Source organism: Quercus lobata, chromosome 9 (genome assembly GCF_001633185.2).
Source record: "Quercus lobata isolate SW786 chromosome 9, ValleyOak3.0 Primary Assembly, whole genome shotgun sequence".
Taxonomy (NCBI): Eukaryota; Viridiplantae; Streptophyta; class Magnoliopsida; order Fagales; family Fagaceae; genus Quercus; species Quercus lobata.
Window position 1 is genome coordinate 7581631 of NC_044912.1, and position 27074 is coordinate 7608704.

The following is a 27074-nucleotide window of genomic DNA, read 5'->3' on the forward strand; positions in this document are numbered from 1 at the left end:
AGCCAGCCACCAATATTAATACCATCTAGGAAATAGTTGGCAGTGGAATCGGTTTGGTTGGGTTTCAACTTTCAAGTGTTGTGTCAAAGCAATACTTCCTAAAAGTAGGCAGGTCCAACTAATAAAGCAAGTGCGGGCTTATCATAAACTTTGGAAGTTGCTGCCTTTTCCCTGTCACATTCATTTACTATAGAGGCAGGACCACTTGTAGCTGTAGCAACATAATAGAACAGAAACTACAAAAGCAAATTTGGAAGAAGTGATTTTCAGTAGATTTGAAATCATCAGTGAAAGGAGATTCCCATTTCCTTCTATCTAAAACTTTGTATATGATATTGATGTCGGCCTAGGTCCACAGTCTGAAATATGGGACAACAATCCATTTCCTTCTTTTTGAAGGGATTGAAAATCGTTGGAAAAAAATAACTAGTTATGGAGAAACGTCTCCACCAAATATGTTCGAGTAACGAGTTAAACCACTATGCTATTAATAACATCATGGGCCAGAAGAATAATTTGTATTCTTTCATGAAACAGAGCCATAAAAAATTATATGGTTTTTACAAATCGAATCACATTAGGAAATCGCTGTCTGCAGATTTTGTGGCTGATATGACTATGATCATGGCACAAAGACAATTGGATATCAGTAAGAGTAACCACTAACCTGTCCTATCTTGCAGCTTGAATTTGTGACACTGATTAATGGACATTCCTGTCCACAAAACAAGCATGACGTTAGGTAGTTTTGGCTGTTGATCCTTGCAAGTTAGTAACTTTTATAGAGAGTCCAAAATTTTCCACATCAAGTAAATTTGGAAGCTGATATAGTCATGCCAATTTTCCAACTAGACCGCATTTGTCATACCCCATTAAACATTGCTCCTCATTATTCAATATCCGTATCTTGGGCAACAACTAAATGCTCAAATTCATATGGTCCAATAGAGATCTACGATGGTTAAGCAGCAGAGCAAAGCAAAGCTCTGAGTGGTTAGTACCTATAGACATATATAAAAGACACACGAAACAATATTTGCACGTTAGAAAACTTGGAAAAAGATCAGTTTACTTGTTCAAAGCTGAATGCTGCCAAATTTATAGAGGTAGATATGCATGTGATTCTTTTAAACTATTTGTTTATATGTTTCTTACAAGGAAAGCCGCACACCTTGTGACTTGTGGTTTTGGGTTATAATAAATTTGTTATTGTTAGGCGATGGAGGACTATAGGGTAGATGATGACTAGCAATTGCGTTAGGAACCAAAGCTGGCAAGTTGCTCGTTCAAAATTTTTTTGTTCATAGCGCAATTAGCATGAGATCCAATCAGAATTTTGTTAGATTAATTTTTATGTTCTCATTTTTTGTCTCTAATTTTCCATACATGTTTGACTGCCTAATACCGATAGATTATTTCAATTAGTGTTTTTTTTTGGTGGCATCTAGGGTGTGTTTGAGATATCTATTTTCCATTGCCATATTTTACTTAAAAAATAAGCTGGGTAAAAAATAAAAATATTTATGAAAAATGATGTTTTTAAAAAGAGTCAGCTTATAAGCTATACCCCCCCCCCCCCCCCCCCCCCAAAAAAAAAATTGTACATAAGGTTGTAAACAAACCAAATCTTTACTGTGAGTTTAGTTTTACAGTTTTTTTTCTTTTTGTTTAAATTTTATTTAAAATAATTTAATTTTTAGATTTTTCAAAATTATAAGTTAGCTTTTGGTTTTTTGTTTCATGTTATACAAATAAGCTATTAGAAATAAATTGTTTCCAAGCGGACATGAACTAAAATTTAAATTTTACCTATGTGACGAACCAAAGTATTTGAACAAATCCAAACTTAGATATATATGCTTCCTGTAATGTGGATACGAAAGTTAATACGACTCATGATTAATATATTTCAACTTTAAAGAAAATTTGTTGACAAACGTATTTTTATTTTAAGTTTTATAAAACTATTACAACTTACAAGTGAGCTGTAAATGAATTGATTAGTAAACTGGCGTAAAGTTTGGTGCTAATATGTAACAACAAATGTAGAAATATAGGCTTCTTGGAAAAATTGTACATGAACAAATTTCGCTCAGGAAATTAACAAACTGAGTTTGAAAAAAAAGTAGTAAGTTTGGCAATAAGCTTGGGTTTAGCTTGAGCTATGATGACAGAAATAAACTAATTAGTTAGAACTCATGATGTTTGGTTTGGGTCCTCTCTTTATAATCTAAGCAACCATCAATGAATAGTTTAACAATAGCGCAACTAGCATGAGATCCTATTAGAAGTTTGTTAGATTAATTTTTCTGTTCTCATTTTTGTTCCTCTCTAATTTTCCAAACTTGTTTGACTGACTAATACCGATAGTTTATTTCAATTACACTTTTGTTTGTTTCAATGAAAAATATTGCATAAATATAGTTTTTTGTGTTTTCCAGTATTTGATAGCATTAGAAAAAGAATGACTTATTTTTAGAGATTGTTTTCCACTAATATTTTTTGGAAATCAACTATATTTTACAGTAAACTAAATAAGGGAAGTTAAAAAGATTGTTTTTCAACTCGTTTAAGGTTATTACCAAACATAAGAAAATGAGATAGCTTTATAGAAAATATTTTTTGGAAAATGACTTATTTTCTAGAAACATTGGGTCCGTTTGGATTGAGTTTATTTTTGCTGAAACTGAAAACACTGTATCAAAATAATTTTTAAATATGTGAATAGTATCGTGGGACCCATTTTTAATGAAAAAATTGTTGAAAAGTGGAATTTGTGAGTTCGTGAACAATGCACAAATGCACTATTCATGGTTGACTTGGTCAAATAGTGGGGCTGGAACAAAAAAAAAAAGGATAAATTTCACAAACCACCCTTGAGGTTTGAGATAATACCAACTAAGTTCAACAGATTTAAAAACCTACCAATTTCATCATAAAAAGACAATTTTGTCCCTGAACTTAAAAAAAAAAAAATGCTGTGACTTTTTTTTTATTTTCCCTTCTTCCTCTGTTTTCCCCCTTTCTCCTCTGAGTTCTTCATCTTCAAACCCAAAACCCATCACCAAGCCACCATGGCCAGACCCTCTATCACTGGTCCCATCGCAAGCCACCACCATCATAGGCCACCGCAAGCCACCTGACCAAGCCGTATGCCTGTATTCTCTTCGTCTTCTCCATGGGTCATGGCTCCATTGCAGGTTGTGGGTGCATCAAGTTCGGCGTGGATCATGGCAAGTTCGACGTAGGTCATGGGTCATGGCTCTCTCAAGTCCGGTGTGGTTGTGGGTTGTGGGTCTCTCAAGTCCGGTGTGGGTCATGATGGGTTGATTTATGGTTCATGGGTTTTGATTTTAGGTGGGTTCCAATGGGTTTTGGGTTGGAATTTTCTGGTTTTGATTTATTGATGGATTTTGGGATGGGTCTTGCCTTTTGGATTCAGATTTTGTGGGTTTCAATTTTGTGAATTTTGCTTTGATTTTTTTGTGGGTTTTTGTGCATTGTAGGTTCATGGTGGTGGTGGTCGGATGTTACCGTGGTGGTGGGGTGGGTTGTTGCCGTGGTGGTTAGGTGGGTGGTGTCTTTGGCGAGGTGGTTGTTGAATGGCAATGGTGACTTTGGGATATGTTTTGAGATGGAGAACTCAGAGGAGACGGGGAGAGGAAAAAGACAGAAGACAGAGGAAGAAGTGAAAAAAAAAAAAAAAAAGTTATGGTGTTTTTTTTTTTTTTTTTTTTTTTTTTTTTTTAAATTCAGGGTCAAAATTGTCTTTTAGGACGAAATTGGTAGGTTTTAAAATGTTTTGGACTTAGTTGGATATTATCACAAACCTCAAGGGTGGTTTGTGGAATTTACCAAAAAAAAAAAGCTTGAAAATGCAATAAAACTTTCAGCCACTTTCAGCCCAATCCAAATGCTCTCATTATTACCAAAATAAACATAGCGTTAAACTTTTTTTTTTTTTTTTTTGGTGGCATCTAGGGTGTATTTGAGTCTTTGAGATATCTATTTTCCATTGCCTTATTTTACTTAAAAAAATAAACCGGGTGAAAAATAAAAATATTTATGAAAAATGAGGTTTTAAAAACAAGCCAGCTAAGCTTATAAGCTATACCAACACAAAAAATAAAAATAAAAATTGCACATTAGGTTGTAAACAAAAACCAAAAAAAAAAAAAAAAAAAAAAAATTGCTAACAGTTAATTTGGTTTTACATTTTTTTTGTTTTTTGTTTAAATTTTATTTCAAATAATCTAAAGTTATAAGTTATGTTTTAGCATTTTGTCTCACATTTTGCAAATAAATTTATTAGAGATAAATTGTTCCCAAACAAACATGAACTAAAATTTAAATTTCACCTATGTGACGAACCAAAGTATTTGAATAAATCCAAGCTTAGGAATATATCATTCTTGTAATGTAGATACGAAAGTTAATACATCTCACAATTAATATATTTCAACTTTGAAGAAAAATTTGTTGACAAATGTGGAAACTTCAAATAAAATATATAGGCTTGATTAGTAAACTGGCGAATAGTTTGGCGGCTAATATGTAACAACAAATATAGAAATATATAGGCTTGGAAAAATTTTACATGTACAAATTTGAAATTTCGTTCAGGGAATTAACAAACTGAGTTTGAACAAAAAAGTATTAAGTGTGGCCATAAGCTTGGGTTTAGCTTGAGCTATGATGACAGAAATAAACTAACTAGTTAGAACCCATGATGTTTGGTTTGGGTCCACTCTTTTTAATCTAAGCAACAATCAATGAATAGTTTAATTATAGTTTATCTTTTTTTTTTTAGCCAAAAAAATGTACGAACAACAAATATACTAAAAAAAAAAATATTTTGTTTCCATTATAAGCTACCTATTCAATAAATGTTGAATATATTATTTAAAATTTTTATCTTTAGAGCAGTGTTATATACATTACAACTTCACTGCATAAGTTTTATAAATTGATGTATCATCAATCGTAAAAAAAAAAAAAAAAAATCTATTATTTATTTAATATATTATTGAAGTCATAATACAATCGTCAATTTATATTAAAATTAATTATAATTTAATAATTTTCTTATTTTAATAAAAAAAAAAATGAGGCATCATTAATTACATGCTCGATAATTGACATTTTACATTTGACAATAACGTGTTGGTTGTTACTATGCATGGATCATGTAAAGGCTAATTAATGAAAAAAAAAATACTAAAGAATATTCGATGTAAAAAGCTTTGAATTAGGCGGCATTAAAGATTTGAAGAAAAGTGTTTAAAATTCATAATCAAACCCACCATTTGTCAATCCAATTGAATAATTTGCCCACATGACCTACTCCTAATACTTTTCATAATAAATCATCTCTCTCTCTCTCTCTCCAATAGTCTATAGTCTTCGGTCGTACATTCACAGCCAAGCAAAAGAGACTAAATCCTCTCTGTCTCTCTGTCTCTCTCTCTCCACCATTTTTGACCTTTTAAACTCGCCGACTCTCCTCCTCTAAACACCCATTAAATTCACCTCCATTTCTATAATTTCATTCTCAACTCCCCGTTCGCTTTTCTTGCTTCCTTAATTTTCTCTCTATCAAAAAAAACTCAATCTTTTTCTTACCATGTTTTTGGTTCTCTTGTTCGTTACCATTTCTTTTCTTCTACTAGTTCTTAGACTCTTGTACAAAACATCCGTAATTCACATTTTCGTAAAAGGGTTACGATCCTTAGGGGACAAGTTTCACGCATACCAGTCCTACAAAATCCCACAACACAATGAACACTACCAAGAAAACCAGCTATACCACAAGATTTCAATTTACCTGAATTCGTTGCTTGCCACAATCGACGACGACTCTGATTTCACAAATTTGTTTTCGGGTTCTTCTAAATCCAATGACATCTCTCTCCACTTCGATGACAACCAAATCGTTCACGACAAATTTTTTAGCGCCCGAGTGTCGTGGACAAACGAGGAATCAGAAAAGGAAGGTTGTACTAGCAGGTCGTTTGTCCTAAGAATACGAAAAAACGACAAGAGAAGAGTTTTACGACAGTACTTACAGCATATTCTTTCGGTGGCGGACGAGGTGGAGCAGAAGAAGAAGGAGATCAAGCTGTACATGAATTTGGAACAAGGAAATAGACGGTGGAGATCAATTCCGTTCACTCATCCAGCTACCTTCGACACGGTGGTGATGGATTCTGATCTGAAAAACAAGGTTAAGTCCGATCTTGAACAGTTTGTAAAGTCCAAGCAGTACTATCACAGGTTAGGCCGTGTCTGGAAACGGAGTTATTTACTTTGCGGTCCGGCTGGTACAGGAAAAACTAGTTTTGTTGCAGCAATGGCGAGGTTTTTATGTTATGATGTGTATGATATTGATATGTCAAAGGTTCTGGACGACTCGGATTTGAAGACCCTTTTGTTGCAAACGACGTGCAAGTCACTTATTGTGATCGAAGATTTTGATAAATTCTTCATTGGAAAATCATCCACGGCGGTTAGCCTGTCCGGGATGTTGAATTTCATGGATGGCATCGAGTCGTGTTGTGGGGAAGAACGCGTTATGGTATTCACGATGAGCGGTAAGGAAGAGGTTGATCAAGCCGTGATGAGGCCAGGGAGGATTGATGTTCATGTGCAATTCCCATTGTGTGATTTTTCTGGTTTTAAGAACATGGCTAGTAGTTACTTGGGGGTGAAGGATCACAAGCTATTTCCACAATTGGAAGAGATTTTTCAAAGTGGGGCTAGTTTGAGTCATGCCGAAATTGGTGAGATTATGATCTCGAACCGGAATTCGCCGAGCCGGGCATTGAAATCGGTTATCACAGCTTTGCAGAGCAACATTGGTGGACAAAGATTGAGTGAGAGTAGTTCAGGTAGGTCTAGATCAGATGAGGCAAGTGAGCCAGCAGCAGGTGTGTTTTGTAGAGAAAGTGTTCATACAGTGAGGGAGTTTAGGAAATTGTATGGACTTTTGAAAATGGGGAGCAGAAGAAAAGAGTCAGTTGATTTGAGTTCAGCTGAGAAGGAAGGATCACAACATGGAGTTCAAAATTAATGTAGGTTTGTTTTTAATTGTTATCTATAGAAAATTTTAAATTAGAGAATTGTAATGTATTTTGCTGTTCATAGTATTTGTTTAATGATGTAAGTAGTGTACCTTTAAAACCACTTCACAATTTTCTTTTAGTTTGTTATACTTATAATTGTAAATTCTTAATTAATGACAACGTCAAGTTTTGTTTTTGTTTTTTTTTTGGTTTTTGGAGATAGTTTCAATTTATAATGTTCGTTTCTGATAAATACTCTTTATCATCAAATTAAGATACCAATTCATTTTAGTATAGGTAAGAATCTAATTTCAAATATCTTATTCGATAATAAGAGAGTTAGTTCTGTAATCCTTGATGTAACCGATATATATATATATATATATTTTTTTTTTGAGAATTAATAGCCGATATTTCTTGAAATTTGAATTTGTATAAACCTTGAAACTTTTAGTTTTCAAGTAAGTTGGAGTCGTTTTCTATATATACGGCTGCCGTTGACAAATATTGCATGGCCATGTGGTGAATTTCTAATTACATTTTATATTTATAAATGACTAAATGTAGCATTTTTCTTGAATAGTCTAAATTAATGAAAGTGTAACAAATTTTATCCCTTTGCGCTGTCTCTTGTTAAATCTAGTCTATGTATGTGATTCAATAAATGGACAAGGCACACTTTGACGAATATTAATATAAACATATGTACCAATTTTAGTAACTTTGTCCTATAAAATTACACTTTACCCCTCCTATTAATATTATCGATTCTATTAAGAGTAATCTACAACATTTCTACAAATTGTTGAGATAGCTAATTTTTATTGGTTCATATCTGAATCCACTACTTACACCACTTTTTTTACTTACTAATAACCACTTATCACATCAACAATTTGTAAAAAAAAGTTTATATATAGCATTTTCCTTCTTTTAAAGACTATAAAAAAAATCTATAGATCCAAAATCTAAAACAATATATAATCCCCAAAAAAAATTATCCCAACAACAAAAATTATGAATAGTGAAGCTAAAAAGAATTAAGCTCAATCAACTAATTTTACCAAAAACAAACAACTCGGGTCTTTAAAAAATTTTAAACAAAATAATTGTCCTTACCACCAATGTGCGTGCCCAGAATCATCTCTGTTGCAATAGTGGGATCACAATTTATTTGTATGTGGTGTTAAGCTTAATCCTACCAACAGAGACCCCAAACAAGTATTAGTGCTCCCCCTTAATTCTCTTGAGTATGCCAGCGTATACACTCTATCTGTTTTCCTCTCTTGCTTTCTCTCTCTCTTTACTCTCCCCCCAATGTCCAACCCCCTCTTCCTTGACTTCGACCTCCTCTTATAGTCTTCCGTTAGTGGGGTGACTATCATTTCCGTCTCCACTTACTCACATATTCCCATGCCTGCCAGAATCCCAAGGGATCCTTCCGAATTCAGAGGATTCCCTTGGAACTTATTCTAGACATTGGAGAGTGTTCGGGAGTAGATCCCTTTCAGGACACTAGCTCTTGGTGAACGATCTTATTGGGACTATACACAAATTTCCTTTGTGTTTGGCTCTGGCCCACTGACCTCAAAGGAATTCCTCGAGGTATGGTTGCCCCAATCCTTGGTACTTGACTAGAGATTGGACCCATTGTGATAAAGCCTAGGGTTGTTTTTCCCATGCATATTGGGCTTACATCGCCTAATGGGCCTTGGGCTTCGTCCAGGTGGGCTAGCCTGGTTCCTCGAACCCAACTCACCCACAACCTATTAATATATGAGTTTTATTTTATATTTAAGAAAGATATTATAAATGTTTTTAACCTATATGTAAAATATTTAATATATTTAGTATATATTTGTAATATATGTTTAATATATATGAAAACCAACCAAATTGTATGACATTGCACGGTCTAAAGCCACATTGTTCCGCACCATAACCAATATATTAAAGTGCGGTATAGTGCTAAATATAGCTCAAAATTGAACTGAACTACACCGTGAATACCCCTAATTGAATATCATAAACCTATTACAAAATTTCACCAATATAAGTGAAAATGGATAAAAACCTCTTAATGTGGATGAGTGCTGCCTTATATTGAGTAAAAAGAAGAAGAAGAAAAAAAAAAGTAGCACCTTACCTTGTTTTATTATAGATAATTTTACAAGAGTACTAAGCAATATGTAATTTTGTTTATTTTATTGAAATATTATGATTTAAATCTTTATTCTCCACTTGTTATTATAACAATAAAATATATAATCCAAAAGAAAGAAAAATATTTTATGTTGCAAACCGCAATGCAATGCTATGATGCATATGTGCAGTTATGGAAAAAAAAAAATCCTTTAAAAAAAAAAAAAAGAAGAGTAGCTACAGCCAACAAAATGACGGAAAATTATTAGGTACTCCCGGAATACCATAAATATGTATTCCCTCCTTTCACATGAATGATGGGTCCCATCATGAATTTAATTAGTGGGACCCACCATTCATGTGAGAGGAGGGAGTACGCATTTATAGTACTCCAGGAGTATATAATAATTTCCCCAAAATGACTGGTTCAACTTTTAATATAATGCAATTATAAATCAATTCTAGTCTCTAGATTAGGTACATACAAAGTCTACTAATTAGTGCATTAATTCAAACTTCAATGAACTAGTAATTCATCCCTAGGTTTAGGGGTTCGTTTTGTCAACTAGAACTCCAATCATGATTACAAACACATACTCTAATCATGTTAAAAAAAACACTTGCCATTTTTGTCTTCATTCGAAGCTAGAAGAAAACAAGAAACCAATCCATTATGGCATTATCAATATTTTTTTTTCTTATCACATGATAGGTCTAATGGCCAATAAGATAAACAAGCATAACCTTTGACTAATTTATTTAGGGAAATGTTAACTGTTACCATAAAGTTCTCATTAAAAATAATATATTACAAGGTTTAATTAATAAAAAATTTGAATAAATTAATGAGAGGGCCGAAAATATCACTGAAGTGACAAATAGAATTAAAAACATTAACTCTATTGACTTTACACCCTATAAAACTGATAAAAAATTTGATATAAAACTATTTCTTAACGATCATCTTACCATGCCCATTAATACTACCCACTTATTTATTTTCTCGATTCTCAAAATAAGAAAACAAAAAAAAAAAAAGTTTTATTTATTCTCTCAATAATAAGTTAGGGCACTGGGCCTTATCAAAAAAAAAGTTGGGGCACTTGGGCCTTGATTAAAAAGTTGGGCCTAGAATTAATAGTTGGGAATACAAAATTATTTGTGGAAATTCTCAATCTTGTCCCTCCCATCTTATCGCGTGCATATCACGTGAGAAATGAGCTCGCATCTTCGTCCCCATTTCGTAAAAAACTGTCAAAAATTTTCAGATCGATCAAACACACAGTTTCGTTTTTCTCGCTGAAAATCTCTGTTGTATTGCCCCAAATTTCCAATCCTTGGGTTCGTGTCCAGACTCGGTACTGTCCTCTCTTCCTAAGGTACGGAATCAATTTTCTCAATATCTAACGCTAAATCGGTTCGAATTTCCAATTGATCCTGATTTCGTCTCCTTTTTGGGCTTTAATTTTGTGATTGATTGATTGGGTAGCTAATTGTAGATGTACCCATAGAAATATCACTGGGGATTTATGTAAATGTGTTGTGGGGTTTTGAAAAACCTGAGCTTTGGTATTTCTGGCAGTTTTTCTTGAATATGTATGATATTCTGGGTATTGGGTATGTTTCATTTTTATTCAAACACACACACACACACACACACACACACAAACACTCAAATACACGTACATAAGCAATTTTTATGTATTAAGGTAGTGATGCAGGGTTTGGAAAAAAATGGGCTTGGGTGTTTTTGGTAATTAAGCAGTGTAGCTATTGTGCAATTTTGTGGTTTTTAAGCTTAGTTTGAGCTTGTATTCTTTAATTTAGTGCACATGCATTGGTTATGAGCTTATCCCATTTCTGTCTTCCTTTTAGGGTTTCTATTTCAGCTGAAAATTCATTGACTTTTGAAGAAATTTAACTTTTGCAATTGGTGATTGTGCATGTTTAGCTACAGTCTTAACATTGACACTGAATTTTGCAGGTGCATAGAGTAAGGCATTAGGATTTGGGATTTGATTTTGATCAGCATGGTAAGTTTGCACAATTAGCTTAAGACAGATCCAATTTTGTTTGATACATTTTCGAAAATGTGTCTTGACAATTTTTTTGGTCCCAGAATTACCTGATTGGTGCTTTCAAGCCAGCCTGCAACGTTTCAATCACATTTTCGGATGGAAAAACTCGCAAGCAGGTAGCAATTGATTTTAACTTTGCATGGTATTCTACTTTAAGCACTAGCCAGGGTTTACTTAAAAAGGGCAGTTTGTTGATGTTGCCAATATGTCTTTTTATTGAAAAATTGGTTTCTTCTGAGTGTTGATTTAAGGCATGGCATCAAGTGTATGTGAAATTTGGTTATGATGATGCATGGACTGTTTGAATCTCTCATGTTATTGTGATCTAAACATTTTAACAACGAAACTTACCATGTATGGTGTAGAATGATTCATCATTCAAATAAGTGCTTATGTTCTCTGCAACTGTGTGGGAGTATTACTTGGGACAATATATTTTTTTTTTTGATAGGTACCCCAGCATCGTAGATAGCCACCAATTGAGCAGTCATAAGCCAATATTACTTGGGACAATATTGGCTTATGACTGCTCAATTGGTGGCTATCTAAGATGCTGGGGTACGGATATGGGTATGGATACGGGGATACAACATTTCTTGAAAAACTTAGGATACAATACGTTGAGGATACATGTATTAATTACTTGTTAAATTTATATTTTATATAGTGTTAAGCATTTTTTTTTTAATATATTGTTAAGCATATATCAATTTAAGAGAAATAATGGATAATAAAGTGAACCCATGACCATTAAATTTTGTATAGAATACAAACCATCCAAAAGAGTAAATAAAAGATAACTAGATAAGTGTTCAACATTGAAACCAATATATAAATTATATAAATAAAAATTCTTACAAGTTTGGGCTATCTCTCACTATCGGGGGTTGAGTTACAACAGTATCTAAGTTGTATCACTGGTCCATCTAGATGTATTGGCACTTAAAAAAAAAAAATGAAAAAAGATTGGGTATGTATCTTAGAGGTATCCGGTATGATACCAGTACGATATGTATTGGATAATGGTATGTGAGCAAAAATGGAGTATCTATGCATCCTAGGTGGCTATAACTTGTTTTTTTTTGTTTGGTTGGGGGTGGGAGCTTTCACTTCCATGTGATTGCTATTCAAAATTTAATTTCTACTGAAATTGAAACATTTTTTATAGTCTTACGATTTACATTTTTTGTTTTCTATGCACTTACATAGGTCCCGCAAAAGAAGGAAAATGGTCAAACAGTTTTGGTCCCACTTTTCCAAAGTCAAGAAAACATTGCTGGGAAGGTATTTGATTGATAGCATAATTCTAAATGTTAAATTATTGTAATGCAAAATGTAAATTTATAGGAAGCGTCTAAGAATTCTAGATTGTTAACAGCATTACTTAGAAAATATTTTCTTTCTGTGGTCTTATTTTCAGATTTCTATAGAACCATTTCAAGGGAAGAAGGTTGATCACAACGGTGTGAAAGTTGAGCTCCTTGGCCAGATAGGTGTGATTTTGTTGCAAAGTTTCAGTGTGGTACATTATCAATAATTTTGTGAAACAATAGGTTTAGTGTGAGAATCACAGGATAATAATTTTTCTTTACTGAGTTATTATTGGACTTCTTGCTTGTAACAAATATTCGAAATATTAAAAGCACAATGGCTGAAGGATTTTATTTTATATTTGCTAGTGCAGTATGTAAATCTTTAAATAATGCACCTCTTTGGATGCTTATAATTTGTTTTTGAGGATTTGGATTAGTCCTGTTTATGATCTAGATGGTCACTTAATTACTATGATTCTGAATGAGTATGATATTTCCTGACGTTAGAAGGTTCAAGACTGTTTCTTTGGAATTCATGACTGATTTCTTTCATTTCAGTGTAAAGGGTGTGCATTGTTTTTAGGGAGACCAATTGCCCCAATTTGGCTTCCTTTTTTCTTACTTTTAAAGAATCTGTATTATTGACCAATTTATTTTGTGGTTACATGATTAGAGACCTTTTTAAACAAAATAAAAAAACGTTGAATGTTATACAAATAAACATGCTTGAAAGTGATAAATTTCTTTTAACTTGTTCTTCCATGATCTCAAGAGTGATACCATTACTAACTAAATATAACACGATATTAACGTTGGTTTAGCTTTGATAGATTCCAGTCATGAGCAGTGACAGAAGCATCTACTTTACTAACTTTTTCATATTTTGGTCTTATTGTTTTTCTGGTTCCCTTTCCTTAGTTGCTGGTCAAAGGACTCTCTAGGACTAATTTTTTCTCTTATTTCTGAGACAAATCATCAATGAAAATTTATTTTGCTGGCAGAGATGTATTTCGATAGGGGAAACTTCTATGACTTCACTTCCCTTGGTGAGTATACTTTGGCTTCCTAGTCATTAGCTTTAATTATAAGCTATCAACGTGGCTTCTTTTCATTTGTTTGTTGCTCCCAATTAAATAACCCCCCCCACCCCCCCAAAAAAAAAAAAAAAAAACCAAAACACTCACACACACACGCACGTGCAAAGAAGTTCCTTTCCTTCCAATTTGTATTATGCCAGGTATCATTCTGAGATTTAAAAATGTGGAAATTTATTTGATTGCTTTTAATTTTTACTGCTCTCTGTTTGTAGTCCGTGAACTGGATGTACCAGGAGATATATATGAGAGGAAAACATATCCATTTGAATTTTCTACAGTTGAAATGCCATACGAGACATACAATGGGGTGAATGTGAGGCTAAGGTAAGCTATTTATTGTATTGTAAAGCTTTCACTGTTGACGACTATATTCGTACTTTCTGTTAGTATCTCCTGTTGTGGCATTTACCATTTACAACTTGCTGTCGCTATAGTACTTACTTGCTTGGAGCTGTTGAGTAAGATAGTAATTGTTTGTGCATCCTCTGCCTTTGGTCCTATATGTAATTACCTATTTTATGATTCTGGTTTTGAACTTTGAATAATGCCTTAGGCTAGGGGCAGAACCTCCTCTCCCCTACCCCATCAGCAGCATCCTTTTATTGTGTCTCATGTAATAAAACATTTAGAAACCTGTTTTCTTCTCATTTTGTGTATTGCTTGCTTCTGAAATTTCCTGAAATTTAATATGTTATTGTGTCTTAGCAAGTCTGCTGCCTAAAGAGAGAAGACTTATTTAATCTGTTATTAGATTATAAGTTTTGGTAATAATTAATTGCATATTAGTTTGCCGACTGCAAAGTTGCTATGTATTTCATGTAATGAGTAGTCCTAATGGTAATCCTAACATTAATTTTGAGAACTTGTGATATTTTGCCGTGACTCACTGCCTGCTATTGAATTCTATTGTGTCTATAATTGTTTCTTTTTTGAAGGACGACCAATTGTGCTTATCATTTCAATACCTTTGGCTGTCTCAATATATTATTTCTTTTATTCCTTCACTAAATTATCATTTAATCATAATTAAAGGATATGACTAAGTTCATGTTAGTTTGCCTAAGTAGATTGCTATGTAATTATTACTGGTGATAATTAAATCGCCTTTTTCCAGGTATGTCCTGAAAGTCACAATCAGTCGCGGTTATGCTGGTAGCATCGTGGAATACCAGGATTTTGTGGTATTTTCTCTCTCTCTCTGCGTCGGTAATTGGTGATTAATTTGCATGTAGCCTTAGGTAGTTGTTACTTCGCTTCTTAAATTTGGTATATAATTTAGTTTAGGGAGTTTTGATTGAAGAGGAAGCTAATATTTTCCTTGTCACCTGTCTTTTGTTGGTCACACATTATCTGCTTTCAAGTTTCAACAATTATTTTGGTTCAGTGTTTGTGAAGATACAAAAGTTATACCTATGTACTTTTTCCAGTCTATTCCCTTTGGAATTTTTAACAAAAATTCTGTGCAAGTCTTTTTTCCTTTGTTATCTCTGTATTCACTACTGTTGTAGCATCTCACTTCTGGTTCGTATTTATTTATTTATTTATTTTAAGTTTTTAATTTTTGCATCAGGTTCGCAACTATACCCCACAACCATCAATTAACAACAGCATCAAGGTGAGGGCAGCAACATAGCTTTATTTGGTTAATTTTGCTGCTGTCTCAATGTCTTTGTAGGGATGCTATGGGTCATTACTTATTTAAAGACGATTTATTACATTGATGAAGTGAAAAGTCTGGTTGTAGTTGCCCATTTGATAGTGTATCATTTTGGAATTATGTTGCATTTGTCTAATGCAGTGTTACAACTAATGTCACTGGGGATTCTCATTATTTTCATGGTCTATGCAGATGGAAGTTGGAATTGAAGATTGCCTACACATCGAGTTTGAGTATAACAAAAGCAAGTATGTCAAACATGTACTATAACTGGATTTTTAAGTTGCAATTGAATATTGGCTAACCCTGACTGTAGTTAGATCTGGCTAAACCTGGTGTTTAGGGTGGTTCATTTGTACATGGTTGCCAGTTCAATCAATAATTTATAGCCTTTTTGTCTAACTATTCAGGAGTACAGAGCAAATTAAATTGTTTTATGTAGCATAAGTTGGAGGGGATCATCTATGTCATTGCTTATTATTGTTTTAAATATGCAGGTATCATCTGAAAGATGTTATTATTGGTAAGATATATTTTCTTCTTGTAAGAATCAAGATAAAAAATATGGATCTGGAGATCAGGCGTCGAGAATCAACAGGATCGGGGGCCAATACCCATGTTGAGACAGAGACACTTGCTAAATTTGAGTTGATGGATGGCGCTCCAGTCAGAGGTATTCTTTTAATTACCATGCTTATATGTACAATAAAGAAACGCTTCAATTTTATTGGCAAACGTAAAATATACCCTACCAATTTGGTTTATTGGGATCATCAGGTGAGAGGTAATTAACTTGTTGCTTCCTGATTTCACATGTTGCACTTATATCAATTTATTGAATTGCCAATAGCTGTAATGGCTTACAATCATGTGCTTGATTTTACAGGTGAATCAATTCCAATCAGACTGTTCCTTAGCCCTTACGAATTGACACCTACGTACCGAAACATCAATAATAAATTCAGTGTGAAGTATTATTTGAACCTTGTTCTAGTCGATGAAGAAGACCGACGGTATTTTAAGCAGCAGGAAATCACTATATATAGGCTTCAGGAAACTTCCTCCTGATTAATCATCTTACAGGGTATGAACATTTGATTTCAGTTGGAAAGAAAAAGAAGACTAAATTGCCTCAGAGCAACTTGTAAAGCTTTGTTAGGGTTGATTTTGGTGGTGTGAGAATCTTGTTTCTATAAACGGCTATAAATAGCTTTGTATTCTTGCCAGTGACAGTTTTCATACAAAATTGTTGCAAATTATGTACATGGGCCATGCTAGGGCGGGGAGGATATCGGCTTTCTGTTATGAAAAATCAACTGAGATCTGCCATTATGACTTACTGTTGCAGCAAAGATCTACGCTTTTGTTTAAAACTATGGAGCATCTATTTATTTTATTTTATTTTTTTCTTTTCTTGCCTTTTATTTTGTAGTTTTAGTTTTTTTGAGACGTCTATGGTGTTTCCATAAGCATACAAGGATTACTCTTTTTTAATCGTGATTGTTCTTGTTTTAATAGATATTCTGCAGGAAGATATAATCACAAGAAAAAATCTTGAATGCAGTGTTGTATGACTTCTTTTTATTGGCAAATGACATAGTAGTCCTATGTCAAATTGATGATAACTAGAGTCCTATCATTAGACAAAGAAGAATCACAACCGTGTTAACCATATCAAGGGTTAAGAAAGGCATATGAAAATCGTCTTGAACCTTTGCAAATGGTAAAGAGAAAGCTTATGCAAAGCAACAAATAAGAAAAGTAACTATATATAATTTATTAGGACACCTGGTGTCCTTATTTTCTTTTCTTTTTATCTTTCATGGTACCTAGATGCGTATGCATATACTATAATTTTAAAAACCAGACCGGATTAGTCAATTCAACTGGGAACAAATACTAAATTGGTTTGGTAAAAATTGAAAATCTGACTCTTTTCTGGTTATTTGACTATTCCAATTTTTAAAACCATGCATATATGTAATTCTTTCTAGATTTGATACACTTTTTTTTTTGGCTGAATAGAAATTTGAAACACTTGAACAGACTATGAATGAACCATCACACAGTACTTTAACAGTACTTTAAGAGTTTTAAAGCTTTTTTTTTCAGAAATTATGAACCATTTGGCAATTTTGCCAAAGAGCCTTAAGAGATTTCCTTATTCCTTAAAGTTAAATTCAAGAATAAAGTTGGTATTTAGAGTTTTTATTAAAGTTATACAATTACCCTGTAAATCAAGATCTTTGAAGTTAAAGAGAGTTTTTCACTTAAATCAAGTTGAACTACTATAAAAATTCTACACCTATACTCTACTCATAATACTATTTTCTCTTCTTTGTATTTATAGTAGACCCATCATGAATTTAATTAATATAATCCACCATACATTTCTTTTTGAGTGGTGATTATTATACACCTTGTGTACCTGGTGCATGCGTCATATAAGTTGAAATCTAAAAATGTGTTGTTTGTTTAGTAAAAGTTGTAAGTTGTAACCATTCCTTACAATCAAACTAGTTCGTAGTCAAACATTGTCCGAAATATATAATACCCGGGAGATTGAGAACACGCTGTTGGAAATTGAAAGCAACGAACTATGTTTACCACCCTGGGGAGACTGATGAGCCAGAATCTAAACCATCTCAGGGTTTGCGCTTTCTCTACAGCTACAAGAGTTGGAACCCACAATGGCAGCTTTCACTGTGACGAAGCACTCGCCTGCTTCATGCTTCGCCTCACTCACAAATTCTCTGCAGCCCAAATCGTTCGAACCCGAGACCCCAAGATTTTGGGGTCACTGGACGCGGTGGTCGACGTTGGAGGACTTTATGACTCGACCCGAGACCGCTACGACCATCACCAGAATGGCTTTGCCGAAGTGTTCGGTCATGGCTTCACTACTAAGCTCAGTAGTGCTGGCTTGGTCTACAAGGTGCTTGATTGAATTACTTGTGCTTCTGTGAATAACTTCTTTGATTTTATGTTACTTAAAAAGCATTTTTTAGTTTTGTTTTATACAATGCCAATGCATTTCTGATATGGGGTTGTTCAAAGTCTCTAGCTTTATCTCCTCATTGATTATTATGTTGATGTTATTATTAGAATTTTATTTTTACACAATTTTGTCATGATATTCATTTGGATGATCAAAGTTTTTCATCTCTAATATATGTTCAAAGTCAGAGCCTTGTGTTTTTCGAGTTTCATAAATGCCCGTTATTGAAATAAGATTACAGACCTCATAAAATAACATGCTTCTGTGAATAACTTGTTTGATTTTATGTGACTTAAAAGCATTTTCTTAGTTTTGTTTTATACAATGTCAATGCATTTCAGATACAGGGTTGTTCAAGTCTCTAGCTTTACCTCCTCATCACTCATCAGTTCCATGCACTTTCTACTTTGATTATTATGTAGATGTTATTACTATAATTTCATTTTAAAAAATTTTGTCATGATATTCGTTTGGTTGATCAAAGTTTTTCATCTCTAATATCTGTTCAAAGTCGGAACCTTGTGTTTTTCGAGTTTCATAAATGCCCATTATTGAAATAAGATTACAGACCTCATAAAGTAACCAAGTTGAAGTTGACTCGTTTGCTTGAGTTTGTTTCTTATTAGTCTTTTTACTGATATATCCATGCAATATTAACATTTTATAAGCTACTAATAACTGTACTTCTTCGTTTTCTTGCAATCTAATTTAATTTTTTTTTTCTTTAGCATTATGGGTTGGAGATAATTGCCAAGGAGCTTCAGCTTGATGAAGGACACCCAGATGTGTATCGTTTATACCTAGCAGTGTATAAAAGCTTTATGGAGGTACTAAATTGTTTTAGCTGATATATAACATAATGGGAAATTTCCTTGCTTTCTTTAATGGTAAAGATTTGCGTGTCTTCTATATGCAATATGCACTGCATTACATTTCAAATTCTTTATGCTTTTCAAGTTTCCCCAATCCTTATCAAAATGAGGGAAAGGAGGGGGTGGGGGGAATATCAAATTATCAAAAGAGAAAAAAAAAAAAAAAAAGGTAAGGTGGAGTAAGGCTTATAAGTCAACTATTGAGAATATTTATCAACTGACAATTATACTTTGTAAAATGATAGAAAGACTTGTTGAACTTCTAAATCACATTACCAAACAAGATTAACTGAAGTGTGGAAAATATACTTGTTAGTTCTTCCTGTAATACGTAATGTTTAATTTATGCAAGATATAAGCCTTTTCTTTACTTGACATGGTTTTCATTTTGGATGCGCCTAGGAATATCTATTGAAACAGTCGTTTGAATTCTCTCTTTCCATCTGTGTGTGCGCTTTAGTTGACTTAGCTTTTTATGTTTTTCTCTTTCTTTTTCAACATCACTCATTTTTAACAGGCAATTGATGCCATTGATAATGGAATCAATCAGTATGACACTGAAAAACCTCCAAAATATGTAAATAACACAAACTTGTCTTCAAGAGTGGGAAGTCTAAATTTGGACTGGGTGGATCCTGATCAATCATCTGACACAGAAAATGAGGCCTTTCAACGAGCAATGACTCTGGCTGGCAGTGAATTTTGGGAGGTATCTCAAGTCTCCTTTTGTGTGTGTGTGTGTGTGTGTTATGTTAAAATAGTTTCTCAAAAACCTGTTAACTGACTGGCAGCTCTTTCTTGAGCATACATTGTGATGTATGATTGAAGAGCAGACTAAAAGGCATCAAGCGTATTCATAATAATAACCAAATCTTTACTTTTCTTTAATCACAGAGTGTTCAATTCCATGCAAAATCTTGGTTACCAGCACGATCAATTGTAATGGAGTGTATTGCAGCAAGAGATAGTATTGATTCTAGTGGCGAAATCATGGTGCTGATGAGATCTTGCCCAGTAAGTTGGCATTACCTGCTTACCTGCCTTTATTGATAGCCTGATGAAACTTACTTTTGTTTCCAACCTCTAGCTCCTCTGGTTTTGTCTGTCTAAGGGTTGGAGTGGAAGGGACTAGGTCTTAGATTTCAATTTAAACCAGCCTAAAATTAGAAATTATATAATTATGATTATTTTTAACAATATTGATTTTTTCCAGTTTTACTTGGGTCAAATTCTATTATTGAAATGTTGAATATCTCTGTTCTGTAGGTTTCATACTGAATATATGTATTTGTTGCTAGTTGTAAGTGTTAATTTTTAATTAACATGTTGCTGAATTTTCTATGGAATTGGTATTTTAAATAAGCATGGCTTACTTTCAAACATCATAAAAAATCATTAGGAAGTCACGTTGTCTAATGTACTTTACAGGATGATCAGTTGAAGTTTACGAAATCTTGCTGAAGTCTATACAGGGAGCTAGTAACTGATCAGGGTTCTGATGCTTTATCCATGTGATTGGCTTTTGACATTTATATGTCAATTAAATCTCCAATATCTGAATTTATTGTATTTGGTACACATATGTTTATGATAACATCACCAAGAGCCTTGTAGCTCAACTAATTGGCACCTCTTGGTGTATCCAAGCCCCTTCCCTCATTGTAATTATTGAATTATCAAAAAAATTTGTTTATGATACTTTCATCCCCCCCCCACCTCCGGGGCGGTGTGTCTTGCACATGACGGTGTAGTGTTTAAGTAAAAAGGGAAAATAAGATAAATGGCTTATGGTTTAGAGTTGATATTGCAACAAAACATAAAATGAAAATGAAAAGCAACTGACTTTGGTTTTTGAATACCAGATTAAAAATTTGAGATGGCGTGTAATAAATTGTTTTGGTATTTGATATCATCCTGCTTGTTATGGAACATTCTTGCTGAATTTTCTTCTTTCAACAGTGGAAGCTTCACATTTTTGAGCTTGAGGAGGAAATGAAGATTGATCCGTCCATCAAATATGTCATTTACCAGGTACCTATAAGTGATACTTGTCTTAAAATATTTCATTTCTCTCCATATGGTGAGGACTTTTTGAGAAACGAGGGACTGTTTGACTGTATTCTTTGTAGATGAGTGGCTTAGACAATATATTAAAATATTTATATTACTCTTTATATACAGGATGATAGGAGTGGAAATTGGCGGTTGCAGGCAGTGTCAGTGTCACCTGACAAATTTGAGAGCCGGAAGCCTCTACCATATCTCTGGAGGGGTTTGGAGCATGACAAACTCTCTGAGGTTGCAGGGATACCTGGTTGCATTTTTGTCCACATGAGTGGGTTTATTGGTGGAAATAGAACTTATGAGGGTGCTCTGGCTATGGCAAGAGCATCTCTCAAGGCCTAGTAAAAGCTATTAATTGGAGATACTGTATTCACAGATTTTGAATGTTATCTGGAGCTTTTATATCCCTGATCTCTGTGACTAAGCCTCTTATGATAATTTCAGGGACCTTTCAGATATGTGTTGGACTAGCCATATGGCATACTCAATCTAATGGAGTGCTTAAAGATAAGCGTTAATCCATCTTTTGAATGAGTACACCAAGGCATTGTAACACTAATTATTACTTTGAAGAGGTACATATGATAAAAAGTAAATTTTTTAGAATTGGAACCCTTTTTTGTCAAATGAAAATTGCATTTTGTTCAAGATCATGATTGGGTTGAGTGTCAAAAGGTTAGATACCTTGTCGTATAATTTTTTGAGTTTCTTTCTGGTTAATTATTGCTGCTGTCATTTTTTGAACCAGTTGGTCTGCAGACTCAATCAGTTATATTGGAATTTTTTGCTAGTAATCTTTGGTGCTCCTCGTGTGTTACTGTTGACTCTAGTTCTAGATTTTATTTAGCTTTGAGTCTTGTAAAACTTGTCAAAACATCCTATTTTAAATGAATAGCTTCTTTTTGTTTCCCAGAGCATTTGATGGCAAAAATTTATTTCCAAACTGGAGCCCTTATCGCAAATGACAAAAAGATATTTAAAGAGTACTTAAATCTGCAAATTTTATATTGAGATGAATTTTCATGTTCTCGTTTGCTGCTATAACAGTGTTGATACTCAATTTAATTGTAATTTGCATGCCTCACAAGAGACTTGAGCATCAATAGGGGTAAATGGAGGAAAAGCAAATATCACTAGAGGGGTTTCTTTATTCAATAAAGTTGAAGATCACACTACTTGTGTCTAGTCGTTTGAGTTGAGGGTGTGTCCAAGTTCAACCTCCTACTCCTAGTGAGAAATAAACGCTGCTTCCATATTAACAATCAGTTTTATTATTATAATACATTTAGGTTCCAACTTCCAAGTAAAAATGGGTTTGATTAAAATATTTCCTACAGATTTCAACAAAAGCATCCAGTATGAATACAACTTGATCTTCATACAAAGAAGTTAATGTATGGACAAAAGTAGATCAATCATGATGAGAACTCACTGACATTCTCATTTGGGACAAAACTGGAGCTACTGTGGAAGCACCATCTATTTCTTCACTCTTCTGAAGTTATTGGCAATTCCTCTTTCGACCATTCGTATAGGCCCCCTTCTAAGTGGAAGACATTGGTATAACCATTGAGGACAAGCAAGTAGGCTGCTATAAGTGACCTGCATGGAGTAGCACAGGTAAATGTTAAGATCTCTCAGTTGAGCATTGAAGATGCAGAAGATAACCCATATAATAATAGTAATGCTGGCAAAGATGTATTACTAATTTACGTTAGCCACAAATATGTGAAACAAAGGAATTTGCAAGACTGGAAAAGAGACTAGGCTGACCCCATGCTTAGCCCAGTAGATGAGCATCATGAATGTTCTTCCCGCTATATCGAGCTATACACTACAACTGCAAGTTTCTCTACTCCTATAAATACGTGTCTATCCACATCTGAATGCCAAAACATAATTGCTTCTTCATTAAGCAGAATGACTTTAACCAGATAACATAGTATTAATATCTTTATTGACACCTCTCCAATTAGTGTGAAATACAAATTTTGCACAAGAATGCCTCTAGAGGGAAATTTGAAAAGTAGGCCACTGTCTAGCTTTCTACATGACCTACTTTACATTAATTTTATTATTGAATTAACCTCATCTTAATGTACTTTAAATTTTGAATTTTTTTTGAGAAGAAAATTTTGAATTTAGTATAATGCACATGTTGAAGTTGTCTATAGTCTATAGTGCATTGCAATGAAATCTCAAAGGAGAAAAATACAGGAAGAATTGATAAAATTCACCTTGACTGTTGACCTTCTGGGAGATTTTGGGTTGGTTTCATTGTACCCCCAGCTGAGCAGGCTACTATTATCTTTGCATTTTTATCTATTTTTGATTCCACACCTGTTAGCATATGTCAAACAGTCAGTTACTTCTAAAGCTCTTACATAGTCTAAAGTCAATGCAAAGAAGGGAACCATGATTTGACAACTATGTCATACTCTGTATGAACTCTGGATTTTCTTCTGTACCAGAGAAGATTCCAAAGAATGCAAATGCAGCCCGTCTAGCAATGTCCCACGCTGTCCACTCCTTTATAAGCCTATATATTTGCACATTAATAGCTCCTGGTGGATGAGCCTACACCCAAAAGCTTTGTAGTTATAATTGAGCATAGAAAAAGAGTATTACTTTAGCATCGTATTTATTGCTCCTGTCCATAAACGATCTACATTGATAGAATAAAAAGTGAAGAATGCTTTTTTTGTTAATATAACAGGCTCAGTTGAGGCAGTTATCAAGTCTTCTCTACCATTTTCTTAAATCCATCATTTTGGGTCCTTCTACGGGTGACTTGGGCAACTTGGTTAGTAGAAATCCATATTCATCAGTGTAATAAGTATTAATTATTACCAAAGAGTGGGACTTGCAGTAGTTTTCCCATAATTTCAGTAAGCATGCCTAATTATTACTCCAGGTCAAAACCCAGGTCACTATAGAATTTCTTCTATTATTTCAACTTCTCTTTAGCTAATTTAGTTAAAAATGTAATAAGCAGATTACCTCTTTGAATTCTGCTTCAGGCCGTACATCAAGGATCACAAAGTTGTTTTCTTTCTGGAGGCGCAGAGCCTCCTTTACATCCACACTCCTTACCTGCAAAAAGAAATATATAATTGAGAATATCGGAATATCCATCTTATGTTCCAATATGCATCACCATATTCCTTCTAGTTTTTGTCTACCTTGATACCTACATTTCATTCAACCAGAGTGATAAACTTGTGTTTCTAACCTTTTTTTGTGATGAAATACATGTTCTCTTTCCCTCATATAAACACAAGATACATGATCTCATTCTTCATTTCATGATGAATTATCTCACTCTATCCATTATTTTCTTTTTTAGCTTTTATGCAATTGAAAAAGCTGTAGTGGTCGTCGTTGCTCTGTTGATCTGTTTGTCCTCTAAAATCCTTTAGAGGTATGGATGCAACATTAAACTTTGATTGATCAGATCATGGAATGTGACAGTGTATCACCAATTCCACTAGACATTAATTTTTTTATTACTGTTGCTAGTGGCAAAAATAATTCCCATCCACTTTGAATGTGCTTTGAACCCCACATCACATGTATTTGAGAGTGCTGTTGCATAGACCTGTTGCATAAGATACAACCTCCTATTTTACACTTTAGAATTGTAGAATTAATATCTTCTTTTAGGTCTCTGGGTGTATGGCTGTGTGCTTAAGAGAGAGAGAGAGAGAGCTGAAGCTGCACCTTTTTCTGTAGCAAATATTCCCTCTTAATCTTCCAGTCTTCTTCAGCTAACCCCTCCAATAGAAGAGTAGAAAATAAACAAATTCAGTTTCAAACTAGGAGATGAGCATATCAAAACAAACTTATAGCTATTTCAGTGATCATATTGTCTTTTGAATGTGAGGATTCTTATAAATTAAGCATGGCCTAGAACAGGAGTACCTGGTGATTTTGCAGGTTTTGTGGCTGCACTTCGGATACTCAGGCCCCTTGGCACAGTATGTGACAACATTCTTTGCCTCGTGGAGCTGACTGATCTCACTGCTACCCGGAAGGAACTATGATCATGAGTATGTTTTGGAGAAAATGTTAGCAGTGATGAATGGAAATTAGGATGTAAGGAGGATGTAGATGAGTGTAGGGTAATTGAAGTTATAGTAGCCATTCTTCAAAGCTTCAAACAGCAATGAAATTTTTAAATATTAACAATTTGTTAATAGTTTGTAAGTGCTATAATTTGAACTGCTGCTGCTTATTTTGCTTCTGTTGTGTTGATGGGTTTTTGGACACTTGGGGAGGTGGCCAGGTCATTGAACATTTAGGATATTTAGTTCTGTGGGAATCTGAGTTTGTGGTGGATATATAGAAGGACCAGTTCCTTTTGGATATCTTTCAACCCCATCACTTTGTCTTCTTTCGGTGCTTTAGTAGCACTTCATCCGAGCTGGCTGCTAGCCTTTTAAGACTTTGTGTTCCCTCTTCTACATTATGTAAGATAGTGCTATTGGCATTGAGTCTCTATCAAAATTAAGTTATTGCATTGTGTTATATTACAAACACAACTATTTTCACATTCAATTGCGATTGTGAGTGGTTGATGAAATGTGGTAGGTCACACAAGACTATAGTAAACAGAAAATGTCCTGACTACTCACAATCGCACAAGTCAACAAGTTGTGAAATTGGGTATGCAATTGAGTGTGTCTCTAAAATTATTCATATTTTCTAAGCTAAATTTGTCACCTCCTACTTCAGGGAGTTTTTAATTTAATTTTTTAGGATTTTTTAAAATAAAAATTCTAGTCTTTAACTTCCATTTATTATTTATTGTAGTCCTTTTGTCCAAATCAATTCAATATGTACCATAAGATCACCTCAATGAAGTCGTTTTAGATAGCAAGTGTAAAATAGTAAAACTAATGGTGAAATTAATAACCAAAATGGTGTCATTTTAGATAGAAAGTGTAAAATACTAAAACTAACGGTGCAATTAAACAAGCGGACTAAATTGAAATTAACCTATTTTCTAATTATTTGTAATTTAACTTACTTTTTTAAATCACTGATAAAGTTGTGATCTTGTAACTTTTTGTTTACTTTTTATTCTGTTTGATTAAGATGGTGAAGGATTGTCTAAATCTGAAGGGGTTTTTATTTATTTATTTATTTTTTTTTTTTTTGAGGTAAACGATAGAAAAAGAAAGATTTCTCAATTCACCAAGAAGAAAAACATTTGCCAAAATCTAAAAAAGACCCTTGTTTTGTGATGAGTAGTGGGTCGCCATAAAAGGTGGGAAAGGTTGAATACTAATTTAAATTGGGGTCATGGAGTCATGTTATGTTAGGAACATGTTGGCATCGTTAAATAAAGATACTCTTCTTTGTCAACATCAATCATGCAATTATGCAAACACATGAGCCTCAACCTCACATGCCTCTTAATTTGTGCGTTACGACTTAAAGGGCATCAACACTTTTGTGCTGGAAGTCGTATGATGTGATCTTAAGTGAGAATGAAAAAATGAATTCCTTTCAATTTCAGTCAAAGAATGAGTTATAAATTAGCTTAGCTTCCACCAAAGCTCAGTCAGTATTGGTTATTTGACTCACTAGTTCTTCACTAATTAAGAAAAGAAAAAACCGCAACTCTAAATGAGTTAAAAAAATGTGCGTGTGTATATCAATGGATCTGCGGCTCTAACTGCGGCTAGCAGTTTTGAAATTGGCGTGTTATTGTAATTGTGTGTTTTACTTTTTTATCAAAAGAAAAGAAAAAAACCTAAAAAAGTCAGATGAAAATATTTCTTAAATTA

General features: G+C 33.8%; 4 protein-coding genes across 4 annotated transcripts; 3 read left to right on the forward strand and 1 right to left on the reverse strand.

The window, feature by feature from the left end:
- Positions 1-5355: 5355 nt before the first annotated feature.
- LOC115959344 (AAA-ATPase At2g46620-like) lies at positions 5356-7248 on the forward strand. The gene has a single exon (XM_031077693.1). It carries the CDS (start codon positions 5624-5626, stop codon positions 7067-7069), a length of 1446 nt encoding a protein of 481 aa, XP_030933553.1. The 5' UTR covers positions 5356-5623; the 3' UTR covers positions 7070-7248.
- A 3124-nt stretch (positions 7249-10372) lies between these two features.
- Positions 10373-16760, forward strand: LOC115960218 (vacuolar protein sorting-associated protein 26A). Its single transcript, XM_031078994.1, has 12 exons — positions 10373-10582; positions 11188-11236; positions 11323-11397; positions 12491-12565; positions 12702-12774; positions 13596-13640; positions 13904-14015; positions 14806-14872; positions 15262-15306; positions 15541-15596; positions 15846-16021; positions 16235-16760. The coding sequence occupies exons 2-12, from the start codon at positions 11234-11236 to the stop codon at positions 16414-16416; spliced, it is 909 nt and encodes a 302-aa protein (XP_030934854.1). The 5' UTR covers positions 10373-10582; positions 11188-11233; the 3' UTR covers positions 16417-16760.
- A 1008-nt stretch (positions 16761-17768) lies between these two features.
- LOC115960217 (UPF0160 protein MYG1, mitochondrial-like) lies at positions 17769-21963 on the forward strand. Its single transcript, XM_031078993.1, has 6 exons — positions 17769-18283; positions 19075-19173; positions 19736-19927; positions 20113-20232; positions 21178-21249; positions 21400-21963. The coding sequence occupies exons 1-6, from the start codon at positions 17948-17950 to the stop codon at positions 21622-21624; spliced, it is 1044 nt and encodes a 347-aa protein (XP_030934853.1). The 5' UTR covers positions 17769-17947; the 3' UTR covers positions 21625-21963.
- Positions 21964-22530: 567 nt separating this feature from the next.
- On the reverse strand, positions 22531-25731 carry LOC115960809 (rhodanese-like domain-containing protein 14, chloroplastic). Its single transcript, XM_031079800.1, has 6 exons — positions 25204-25731; positions 25003-25049; positions 24283-24375; positions 23721-23859; positions 23520-23622; positions 22531-22884 (listed from the first exon to the last, which is right to left on the reverse strand). The coding sequence occupies exons 1-6, from the start codon at positions 25424-25426 to the stop codon at positions 22770-22772; spliced, it is 720 nt and encodes a 239-aa protein (XP_030935660.1). The 5' UTR covers positions 25427-25731; the 3' UTR covers positions 22531-22769.
- Between the last annotated feature and the right edge of the window lie 1343 nt (positions 25732-27074).

Excerpts from the sequence above, each read along its gene's own strand:
- LOC115959344 (XM_031077693.1), top strand. The coding sequence starts at position 5,624 with ATGTTTTTGGTTCTCTTGTTCGTTACCATTTCTTTTCTTCTACTAGTT.
- LOC115960218 (XM_031078994.1), top strand. Across the intron at positions 11,398-12,490 it reads ATGGAAAAACTCGCAAGCAG|GTCCCGCAAAAGAAGGAAAA; the intron begins GTAGCAATTGAT and ends GCACTTACATAG. Across the intron at positions 15,597-15,845 it reads TTTGAGTATAACAAAAGCAA|GTATCATCTGAAAGATGTTA; the intron begins GTATGTCAAACA and ends TTAAATATGCAG.
- LOC115960217 (XM_031078993.1), top strand. The coding sequence starts at position 17,948 with ATGTTTACCACCCTGGGGAGACTGATGAGCCAGAATCTAAACCATCTC. Across the intron at positions 18,284-19,074 it reads GTGCTGGCTTGGTCTACAAG|CATTATGGGTTGGAGATAAT; the intron begins GTGCTTGATTGA and ends TTTTTTCTTTAG. Across the intron at positions 19,174-19,735 it reads TGTATAAAAGCTTTATGGAG|GCAATTGATGCCATTGATAA; the intron begins GTACTAAATTGT and ends CATTTTTAACAG.
- LOC115960809 (XM_031079800.1), bottom strand. The coding sequence starts at position 25,426 with ATGGCTACTATAACTTCAATTACCCTACACTCATCTACATCCTCCTTA. Across the intron at positions 25,050-25,203 it reads AAAACCTGCAAAATCACCAG|CTGAAGAAGACTGGAAGATT; the intron begins GTACTCCTGTTC and ends TGGAGGGGTTAG. Across the intron at positions 22,885-23,519 it reads CCAGAAGGTCAACAGTCAAG|GTCACTTATAGCAGCCTACT; the intron begins GTGAATTTTATC and ends TACTCCATGCAG.